The sequence below is a fragment of the Oncorhynchus masou genome, chromosome 3 (assembly GCF_036934945.1).
Source record: "Oncorhynchus masou masou isolate Uvic2021 chromosome 3, UVic_Omas_1.1, whole genome shotgun sequence".
NCBI lineage: Eukaryota > Metazoa > Chordata > Actinopteri > Salmoniformes > Salmonidae > Oncorhynchus > Oncorhynchus masou.
In genome coordinates, this window is record NC_088214.1 from 16,329,047 (window position 1) to 16,341,028 (window position 11,982).

The 11,982-nt window shown below is 43.4% G+C and overlaps 1 protein-coding gene and 1 non-coding gene across 2 annotated transcripts; one reads left to right on the plus strand and one right to left on the minus strand.

Moving 5' to 3' along the window:
* Positions 1–1,756: 1,756 nt before the first annotated feature.
* Positions 1,757–1,831, minus strand: trnaa-ugc (transfer RNA alanine (anticodon UGC)). Its single transcript has one exon. It is a non-coding gene; the product is annotated as a tRNA-Ala (tRNA).
* Positions 1,832–8,853: 7,022 nt separating this feature from the next.
* Positions 8,854–11,982, plus strand: LOC135511108 (SH2 domain-containing protein 1A-like). The gene is made up of 4 exons (XM_064932649.1): positions 8,854–9,173; positions 9,899–9,959; positions 11,395–11,539; positions 11,621–11,982. Exons 1-4 carry the CDS (start codon positions 8,968–8,970, stop codon positions 11,641–11,643), a joined length of 435 nt encoding a protein of 144 aa, XP_064788721.1. The 5' UTR covers positions 8,854–8,967; the 3' UTR covers positions 11,644–11,982.

Sequence of the window (11,982 nt, forward strand, 5' to 3'; positions counted from 1 at the left end):
GCTGTGCTTTGGCAAAGTGGGTGGGGTTATATCCTGCCTGTTTGACACTGTCCGGGGGTATCATCGGATGGGGCCACAGTGTCTCCTGACCCCTCCTGTCTCTGCCTCCAGTATTTATGCTGCAGTAGTTTATGTGTCGGGGGCTAGGGTCAGTCTGTTATATCTGCAGTATTTCTCCTGTCTTATCCGTTGTCCTGTGTGAATTTAAGTATGCTCTCTCTAATTCTCTCTTTCTCTCTTTCTATCTTTGTTTCTCTATCTCGGAGAACTTGAGCCCTAGGACCATGCCTCAGGACTACCTGGCATGATGACTCTTCCCAGTCCAACTGGCCGTGCTGCTGCTCCACTTTCAACTGTTCTGCCTGCGGCTATGGAACCCTGACCTGTTCACCGGACGTGCTACCTGTCCCAGACCTGCTGTTTTCAACTCTCTAGAGACAGCAGGAGCGGTAGAGATACTCTCAATGGTCGGCTATGAAAAGCCAACTGACATTTACTCCTGAGGGGCTGACTTGTTGCACCCTTGACAACCACTGTGGTTATTATTATTTGACCCTGCTGGTCATCTATGGACATTTGAACATCTTGGCCATGTTCTGTTATAATCTCCACCCGGCACAGCCAGAAGAGGACTGGTCACCCCTCATAGCCTGGTTCCTCTCTAGGTTTCTTCCTAGGTGCTGGCCTTTCTCGGGACTTTTTTCTAGCCACCATGCTGCTTCACCTACATTGCTTGCTGTTTGGGGTTTTAGGCTGGGTTCCTGTACAGCACTTTGACATATCAGTTGATGTAAGAAGGGCTATATAAATACATTTGATATGATTTGATTTGGAGATACTCTTAATGATCGGCTATATGAAAAGCCAACTGACATTTTCTCCTGAGGGGCTGACTTGTTGCACCCTTGACAACCACTGTGATTATTATTATTTGACCCTGCTGGTCATCTATGAACATTTGAACATCTTGGCCATGTTCTGTTATAATCTCCACCCGGCACAGCCAGAAGAGGACTGGCCACCCCTCATAGCCTGGTTCCGCTCTAGGTTTCTTCCTAGGTTCTGGCCTTTCTAGGGAGTTTTTCTTAGCCACCGTGCTTCTACATCTGCATTGCTTGCTGTTTGAGGTTTTAGGCTGGATTTCTGTACAGCACATTGATATATCAGCTGATGTAAGAAGGGCTTTATAAATAAATATGATTTGATTTGGTAGCATCTCTTTGATCATTCATCAGTGTAGTCACAGACGCCAGAGAGAGAGAGAGAGAGTGAAAGAGGGGGAGGGGTGAGAGAAGTGAGAGATTAGTGTGTGTGTATTGGGTGAAGTGGATATACAGTATATCTGGGGGTAAATGGGGAGGAAAGGGAGGTTCAAGATGACCATCGTAGCATAGTTATATTTTCACACACAAAGGTTGAGAGAGAATTAAGTAAAATAAGATCATGAATCTTATTTTGCTAAAAGGAAACTCCTCTTCCCTTATAAATAGCCAGTCAAGTCTGATTTGTGTAGCAGGCCTAGATGTGTCTCCTACCAGACAGCCACTTTCGGCTCTAAGACCTCTAAATTTGACACATCCCCAACCCCCAAACAGACGCTTGATCTGCGGTAGGCCTGTCTCTTTCGCATATCACCTGATGAACTGATGGCAGTGGATCTGTTTCTCATTCCAAAACCACCTATCTAATATAATAATAATATATCCCATTTAGCAGACGCTTTTGTCCAAAACCACAATCGGCTTCTGCATATGGGTGGCCCCAGTGGGAATCGAACCCACGACGCTGGCGTTGCAAGCGCCATGCTCTACCGACTGAGCCACACAGGACCCTATCTATCGCTCTTTGGTCGGTCGGCCACTGCTCCCTCCCACGCATTGTGCACTGAGCAATTGGCTCAGCTGTCTGGCCCACCATGAAGTTGTGTGTGTGTGTGTGTGTGTGTGTGTGTGTGTGTGTGTGTGTGTGTGTGTGTGTGTGTGTGTGTGTGTGTGTGTGTGTGTGTGTGTGTGTGTGTGTGTGTGTGTGTGTGTGTGTGTGTGTGTGTGTGTGTGTGTGTGTGTTGAAGGAAAAAAAACTTTAATGGGTTTACTAAAAAAGCATAAACAAGAATTTGAAATAGCAAACTGAAATAGTTTTATATTGAAGTTAAAATATAATACTGCATATCTAAATGAGAATGTCGATGTGAATGTCCCTGCACAGAAGTTATGAACAAGGACGTTATTTTGTTTAGAATACAGTATATACAGTGCTGTGAAAAAGTATTTGCCCCCTTCCTGATTTCATTTTTTTTTTACATTTGTCACTTAAATGTTTCAGATCAAACACATTTTAATATTACACAAAGATAACCAAAGTAAACAAACATGCAGTTTTTAAGAGATGATTTTATTTATGAAGGGAGAAAAGCTATCGGAACCTTCAAGGCCCTATGTGAACAAGTAATTGCCCCCTAAACCTAATAACCAACTGCAATCAAGCGTTTGTGATAACTGGCAATGTAACGGCGTTCTTCTTTTGTTGAAGGAGAGTCGGACCGAAATGCAGCGTGTAAGTTACTCATGTTTATTAGAGAAGACAAACGAACAAACTATACACGAATAACTAAATAAATACAAAAACAACAAACAGAACGAAACCTAATACAGCCTGACTGGTGCACACTACACAGAGACAGGAACAATCACCCACGAAATACAAAGCGAAAAACAGGCTACCTAAATACGGTTCCCAATCAGCGACAACGAGAATCACCTGACTCTGATTGAGAACCGCCTCAGGCAGCCAAACCTATTAAACACACACACCCCTAATCAGCTACAATCTCAACTACTACAAACCCCAATATGAAACTACAATACAACATAAACCCATGTCAAACCCTGGTCTGACTAACTAATAAACTAAAACACAAAACACTAAGACCAAGGCGTGACAGAACCCCCCCTAAGGTGCGGACTCCCGAACGCACCTCAAAACCATAGGGAGGGTCCGGGTGGGCGTCTGTCCATGGTGGCGTTCCGGCTCCGGACGTGGACCCCACTTCATAAATGTCATTGTTCCTCCCCTTCGTGTCCATGGATAATCCACCCTAACCGCCGACCATGGCCGAATAGTCCTCACCCAGAACCCTACACAACAGAGGAGCAGCTCGTGACTGAGGGGCAGCTCGGGACTGAGGGGCAGCTCGGGACTGAGGGGCAGCTCGGGACTGAGGGGCAGCTCAGCACTGAGAGGCAGCCCAGCACTGAGAAAAAGCCCAGTACTGAGAAAAAGCCCAGTACTGAGATGAAGCCCAGCCAGGAAGTTGAATCCGGCAGATCCTGGCTGACTGGCGGATCCTGGCTGACTGGCAGATCCTGGCCGACTGGCGGATCCTGGCTGACTGGCGGATCCTGGCCGACTGGCGGATCCTGGCTGACTAGCAGATCTGGCAGATCCTGGCTGACTGGCGGATCCTGGCTGACTGGTAGATCCTGGCCGACTGGTAGATCCTGGCTGACTGGCAGATCTGGAAGAGTCTGGTTGTCTGGCAGATCTGGAAGAGTCTGGTTGACTGGCAGATCTGGAAGAGTCTGGCTGACTGGCAGATCTGGAAGAGTCTGGTTGACTGGCAGATCTGGAAGAGTCTGGCTGACTGGAAGAGTCTAGCTGACTGGCAGATCTGGAAGAGTCTGGCTGTCTGGCGGATCTGGAAGAGTCTGGCTGACTGGCAGATCTGGAAGAGTCTGGCTGACTGGCAGATCTGGAAGAGTCTGGCTGACTGGCAGATCTGGCTGCTTCATGCTGACTGACGGCTCTGGCTGCTCCATGCTGACTGGCGGCTCTGGCTGCTCCATACTGACTGACAGCTCTGGCGGCTTCATGGAGACTGGCAGCTCCTTGCAGACTGGCAGCTCTAGCTGCTCCATGCAGACTAGCATCTCTGGCTGCTTCATGCAGACTGGCAGCTCCATGCAGACTGGCAACTCCATGCAGACTGGCAACTCCATGCAGACTGGCAACTCCATGCAGACTGGCAACTCCATGCAGACTGGCAGCTCTTTGCAGACTGGCAGCTCTGGCTGCTCCATGCAGACTAGCAGCTCTGGCTGCTTCATGCAGACTGGCAGCTCCATGCAGACTGGCAACTCCATGCAGACTGGCAGCTCTTTGCAGACTGGCAGCTCAGGCTGCTCTATGCAAACTGACAGCTCTGGCTGCTCAATGTAGACTGGCAGCTCAGGCTGCTCTATACAGACAGGAGGCTCCGGCAGCGCTGTAGAGGAGGAAGGCTCTAGAACCGCTGAACAGACGGGAGACTCCGACAGCGCAGGAGAGGGAGAAAGCGCTGGCTGCGCTGAACAGACAGGAGACTCCAGCAGCGCTGTAGAGGAGGAAGGCTCTAGAACCGCTGAGCAGACGGGAGACTCCGACAGCGCAGGAGAGGGAGAAAGCGCTGGCTGCGCTGAACAGGCGAGGCGCACTGAAGGCCTGATGCGTGGTGCTGGCACTGGTGGTATTTGGCCGAGAACACGCACAGGAAGCCTAGTGCGGGGAGCTGCTACTGGAGGGCTGGGGTGTGGAGGTGGTACTGGATAAAGGCCAGGCACAGGAAGCCTGGTGCGGGGAGCTACTACCGGAGGACTGGTGTGTGAAGGTGGCACAGGATGGACTGGACCGTGAAGGTGAACTGGAGAGCCTGAATGCAGGACTGGCACAGGACGTGCAAGGCTAGGCAGGTACTTAGGAGGCTTAGTGCGTGAGGCTGGCACACTTTCCACCAGCCGACTAACACGCACCTCAGGACTAGTATGGAGTGCTGACCCAGGTGCCATTAAATCCCCGACACGCTCCGTCGGCCGAATATTATATCTAAAGCACCAAACTAGCAACTCCCTCATTAACCTCTCCTCCAATTTCCCCATTAACTCCTTCACAGTCTCTGCTTCGCTCACCTCCAACACTGGTTCTGACCTCCTCCTTGGCTCTTCACAATAAACAGGGAGAGTTGACTCAGGTCTGTCTCCTGACTCAGCCACTCCCCCTGATAGCCCCCCCCCCAAAAAGATTTGGGGCTGCTTTTCGGGCTTCCATCCACGTTGCCGTGCTGCCTCCTCATACTTGCGCCTCTCCGCTTTAGCCGCTTCTAATTCCTCCTTGGGGCGGCGATATTCACCAGGCTGATCCCAGGGTCCTTCTCCATCCAGTTCCTCCTCCCATGTCCAATTCTCTAAATGGTGTAGCCTCTCCCACTGAAGCTGCTTCTGTTGTCTCTCGTGTAGCTCCTGTTTCAACTTCGCCTGCTGCACCTTTGGGCGGCTACACTCCTCTGGTTTAGCCCAGGGTCCTCTTCCGTCAAGGATTTCCTCCCATGTCCAGAAATCCTTAAAACGCGGCTCCTCTTTGCGCTGCTCCTGCCTGTTGACACGCTGCTCTGTCCGAGTGTGGTGGGTGATTCTGTAACTGTGTTCTTCTTTTGTTGAAGGAGAGTCGGACCGAAATGCAGCGTGTAAGTTACTCATGTTTATTAGAGAAGACAAACGAACGAACTATACACGAATAACTAAATAAATACAAAAACAACAAACAGAACGAAACCTAATACAGCCTGACTGGTGCACACTACACAGAGACAGGAACAATCACCCACGAAATACAAAGCGAAAAACAGGCTACCTAAATACGGTTCCCAATCAGCGACAACGAGAATCACCTGACTCTGATTGAGAACCGCCTCAGGCAGCCAAACCTATTAAACACACACACCCCTAATCAGCTACAATCCCAACTACTACAAACCCCAATATGAAACTACAATACAACATAAACCCATGTCACACCATGGTCTGACTAACTAATAAACTAAAACACAAAATACTAAGACCAAGGCGTGACAGGCAATGAGTCTTTCACATCGCTGTGGAGGAATTTTGTCCCACTCTTCTTTGCAGAATTGTTTTAATTCAGCCACATTGGAGGGTTTTCGAGCATGAACCGCCTTTTTAATAAATACTTAAGGCTAGGATTAATACTGCCCCCTTTGGATGATTTGCGTGCCCATAGTAAACTGAAAAAAAATCTGTCCAAAATTGGTAATATATGCATATAATAATAATTATTGGATAGAAAACACTCTAAAGCTTCTAAAACAATTTGAATTATGTCTATAAGTATAGCAGAACTCACAGGGCAGGCAATCTCCCAAACTAGTTTTGGAAACCTGAAAGTTGGGGCAACTTTGACGTCATCGCCCCCACCATTCCCAACCAGCTATGGATCTGGAAACACTTTCTATGTCTTCCAATTGTGTAAATCCCGCGAGCTTTGACCCTTTGGGAGGCAAAAGAGTGGGTGTCATGAGAAAATACATGTGCGTTAGGGTGCGAATTGGACACAGATCTTCCTCTGTTCCAGCTTGCCCAAGAAGAAGTACGATTGTCCGGTTGAATCGCCAATTGTTTTGTACGTTTATAACATCCTAAAGCTTGATTCTGCACTTAGTTTGACCAGTTTAGTCGACATAAAATATGTAATTTTGACGTTTTGATGCGCAACTGTTCGGGACCAGAAGTAATTTTGGATGCATTTCAGCTGAAAGTGGTAGCAGATGCTACTATAAGGACACACGAACTGAAACAAAACGATGTATTGGGTAAGGATGACTCCTTCCACTACATTCTGATCGAAGACAATCAAAGGTAAGGGAATATTTATGTTGTAATTCTGTATTTCTGTTGACTCCAACATAGCGGAGAAATATTGCTTACGTCAGATTATTGCATAGTGAACTAATTCTGTAACGTTAAAAATAAATGTGACACAGCGGTTGCATTAAGAAGCAGTGTATCTTTCTAACTATATGTAGAACATGTAGAACATGTATATTTGTGTATTTAGTCAAAGTTTATGATGTGTATTTCTGTTATCTGGTGGAGCTATCTATAATTTCTCCGGACATTTTTGAGCATTTTCTGAACATGGCGTCAATGTAAACGGAGATTTATGGATATAAATTGCATATTATTGAAAAAAACATAAATGTACTGTGTAACATGTCCTATTACTGTCATCTGATGAAGATTTTCACAAGGTTAGTGAATTATTTTTCTTTTAATCCTGCGTTTGTGATTGCATCTTTTGTTCGACAAAATGGCTGTATATCGTCTGTGTCTTTGTGGTGGTTTGACATAAATATGTGCTATGTTTTCGCCGTAAAACATTTTAGAAATCTGACACGCTGGGTAGATGAACAAGGTGTTTATCATTCATTTGAGCTATTGGACTTGTTAATGTGTGGAGGTTAAATATTTCTAAGAATATTTTTGCATTCTGTGCGCCACCGTTTGAGTTGAGCGGAATGGTGCAGGATAGTTGCTTGGCTTTAGAACATTCTCTGCACATTTAAGGAACTTGACAAAATAGCGTTATTTTCTTGCTATTTCATTACTTTAACAGAATGTTTCCTAAAAGTTAAAACATGGTTACATTTCTGGTTTGACATTGGGAATGTTCTGAAATAGTTCAGAGAATGATTTAGAAACAACATTCTCATTTGGGAATATAAAAACTTCACCATTAATTTTCCACCAGGTTTCCTCATGGTTCTATTTAATCATGTTCCCAGAATGTTCAGAGAATTTTAAGAAACATCGTTCTTCTGTGCGAATTTCATTACTTCAGCATAACATTTTCTGCAGGTTTTCTCGTTGTTTAATTTAAAGTCATGTTCACAGAACATCAAGAAAACATTAGTAACGTTCAAAGAACTCATTTTCCACCATAATTTGTAAATAAATTCATTAAAAATCCTACAATGTGATTTTCTGGATATTTTTTTCTTCTCATTTTGTCTGTCATAGTTGAAGTGTACCTATGGTGAAAATTACATGTACACTTCAACTACACTTCTCTTTTTAAGTGGGAGAACTTGCACAATTGGTGGCTGACTAAATACTTTTTTGTCCCACTGTACATTCCGTTCTCATCGTCAACAAAACTCTTTCAATCCTCTATCTTGTTAAGTGTGTTCAGGCGTGTTGGTCGCGCCAACTAATTGGCCACACCTGATCTTAATGAGTGAAAAATAAACATGTTTGCATGATTAATACCTAAGCAAATGAATTTCTATTTGTGCTTGGATGTAAGAACAGTTAACCTAAGCTAGCTGTGTTATAAAAAGTATTATTGAAAAATTCAGTGAAAGTTTTAAGGAACTTATTCAACCTCCAAATAACCTATAATTTCCCTTTCTCAGAAAGTGAATAAAACCTACCAGAAAAACTTTCAGGGGACCATAGTAAAACATCCTCACTGCAACCTAAAAATGAATGTTCCCAAAACAGGTGAAATGTTTAACAATTTAAAAATGTTCAGTTTTACAGGTAAGGAAAAGTGTGGCTTTGTTCCCAGAAAATGCAAAACCAACAACTTAGTTCCCACAACTTCAAAGGAACCAAATGTGCTAGCTGGGATGCAGCCTGTCTCTTACTCATAGTTTAATTTATTGATATGTTATACAAACACCAAGTACCCTATAGCCTATAATTATTGATTTGTCTAGCCTTTATTTAATGCACAATTGAATCCTAAACCGTTTTGCTTGAGTGAGATCTAAAACAATTTCATAAGGAAACACCACAAAGTGTCACATGCTCACATTTAATTAATTATAATTCTGTAGGCCTAATTTTCAATTTAGTACTTCTCATGTTATATCTCCATGTAAGACAATGGACAAAAGATCAAGATAGAGAGAACCACATGCACACACACTTCCGTCTGTCAGAGAATGTTGTTGTCTGTCTGAATCACACAGACAAAAGGCCCTTGTTTTGACTTGAAGCTGAGAAAAAAATACTAGGTGCCATTTTTTTGCAGTTGACACGATTTAAAAAAAGGTGTGAAACACCAAGACGCTGCCGGTTCCTGCCTCGCGTCCTTTCCCACAGTCTGTCTTTCTGCGCACTCTCTCATCAGGGCTCCATGGCACGCAAGGGTGACAGTGGTGCTCATCTCCAAAGTTTCACGCTCATGGAGCCGGATAGTGAGAGCGCGCTGGTCCGGTCTATCTACTACGGTAAAATCGGTAAGGGGAAAACGGAAAGGTTGCTGGAGAGGCATGGTAGAGAGGGGAGCTTTCTCCTGCGGGACAGTGAGAGTCTGCAGGGAATGTATTGCCTCTGCGTGAGGTGAGTTGATAAACTCACTCTCTGGCCTATACTCTTTTATGGAGTGAGTTTTTGAAATAATTTTACCGATTTAAACAGCTTTATGTAATCTTTCTGTTCATATTCATCATGCAATTTTAGATACTATAGAATAGGTTGTAGTCATTTCTGACATGACAAAATCCACAATTTGGCAACTTTGAATTGTATTTTAATTGAGGTTCAGGCCTACAAATTATATGATTGATCAAAGACCGTTTTATTCAATGTCATATTGAATATCCTATCATATGGATGTAGAAATGGAGTTGTCATAGGCTATTATACAACGCTTTTAGAGCGCTCAAGCGAGCATTTTCTTAAATATAAATACTACATTTTGTGTATTTAAATTTTAGGCTGTCACTCGGCTACAAAGGTTTATTATTATTTCAGTTCAACTAGATTGTTTGTTAGGACCATTATCAATTGCTGTAACATGAAAAAATAACAATAATTGAACAGAACATTGAAATGGTCTATTAATTTGCTGAAAAGTACTCATAGAAGTTTAGAGACAAAACAGGTTGTGTTGTACTGAGATGAGTAGAAATATGTCATTAGAACTAAGAGCACTTTCAGAATGAGCGGATCGTTTTTTCAACGTGTGTTTCAATGTCGCCAGTTTGTTTTACCTTGGGTTTATATTAACATAAGGTTGTGAATATCCTGATTCTGAGTGTAAATCCTTCCTCTCTCTGGTTCAGAAAGACACCGTACATCCACACTTACAGAATACACCACTCCTCTGAAGGATGGACACTTCAGGTGAGTTGCTCTGTATTATCGTGAGAACACAAGGGTATATGATTTCCAAAGTATTCATTACACATGAAAAAAAAACTTGAAACTTGAACTATTACTGCTCACTGCAGTAACTCACTCACTGCTCACACATGTACACACAGAAGTGACTAATACCTCCCATGTAATGCCCACCATGCAAGGCCTTGTGGTCATTGTAATGAGCTGAATAAATACAGTGCCTACCACTTGACTAATTCCACATTGTGCTACAGCCTGAATTCAAAAGGGATTAAATAGATTCTACTCAGGACATAAAGTTTTAACGCTTTGTATTCAGAACATAAAGTTGATTTCTTTGCCACATTTTTTTGAAGGTTTACTTTAGTGCCTTATTGCAAACATGATGCATGTTTGGGAATATTTGTATGCTGCACAGGCTCCCTTCTTTTCACCGTCATTTAAGTGGAATAACTACAATGTTGTGGCTCACAACAATTAACACAGCAATTAAAATCTGTAACTGTTTTAAAGTCACCATTGGCCTCATGGGGAAATCCCTGAGCGGTTTCCTTCCTCTCCGACAACTGAGTTAGGAAGGACGCCTGTATCTTTGTAGTGACTGGGCGTATTGACACACCATCCAGTGCCTGTATGTAGCCTCGCTACTGTATATAGCCTTGCTACTGTTATTTTTCACTGTATTTTTGCTGTTGTTTTATTTCTTTACTTACCTATTGTTCACCTAATACCTTTTTTGTACTGTTGGTTAGAGCCTGTAAGTAAGCATTTCACTGTAAAGTCTACACCTGTTGTATTCGGTGCATGTGACAAATAAACTTTGATTTGATTTGAAGTGTAATAATAACTTCACTATGCTCAAAGGTATTCAATATTTTTTATATTTTGACCCATCTACCAATAGGTGCCCTTCTTTACGAGGCATTTGAAAACCTCCCTGTTCTTTGTGGTTGTATCTGTATTTGAAATTCACTTCTTGACTGAGGGACCTTAGAGATAATTGTGTGTGTGTGGTACAGGGATGAGGTAATTCATTCAAAAATCATGTTAAGCAATTTTATTGGACACAGAGTGAGTGCATGCAACTTATTATGTGACTGGTTAAGTACATTTTTAGTCCTTAACTTATTTAGGCTTGCCATAACATAACTTGAATACTTATTGACACAAAATCTAAATTGAATCAATTTTAAATTCAGACTGTAACACAACAAAATGTGGAAAAAGTAAATGGGTGTGAATACTTTCTGAAGGCACAGTATGAGAGAATAACTGCACTTTATTAACAATCAATAAGTAGACAATGAAGTAGCAGCTTAAAATACAACACAATACTGCTAACATAACAGTGTGTGTGTGTGTGTGTGTGTGTGTGTGTGTGTGTGTGTGTGTGTGTGTGTGTGTGTGTGTGTGTGTGTGTGTGTGTGTGTGTATATAGTTATCTCCTGGGCAGATGCTGCAGTGTTTCGGGACTCTGGAGGAGCTGATAAAGAGCTGCAGAGAGGGGGTCGGTGCTGACAGCATACCTCCGCTCACACACCCCCTGGACAAAACACAGCTGAGAGACGAGAGGCTGCGGAGCGGTAGGACATCAACACACACACACACACATCACTCACACAGTGCTTGTAATATAGTTGTAATGCTTTTATTTTTTTCAACAGAGACGGCCTATATGGAAATGTGAAGTGGGACGACTTGTACGTGTGTGTGTGTGTGTGTGTTGTTTGTGTGTTTGTGCGCACATGTTTATTCAATTGAACCTTTAGGAGACAATGCTTTTGTGGTTTACAAAAGTGCACCTGTTTATATCTGTTGTTCCACAACTAGGCATGTGGTTTCCCATGGAGGAATGCTTTGACGTGTGTGTGTGTGTGTGTGTGTGTGTGTGTGTGTGTGTGTGTGTGTGTGTGTGTGTGTGTGTGTGTGTGTGTGTGTGTGTGTGTGTGTGTGTGTGTGTGTGTGTGTGTGTGTGTGTGTGTGTGTGTTTGTATTTGTTTTGGTATTAAAGGCATATTCCTTTCTT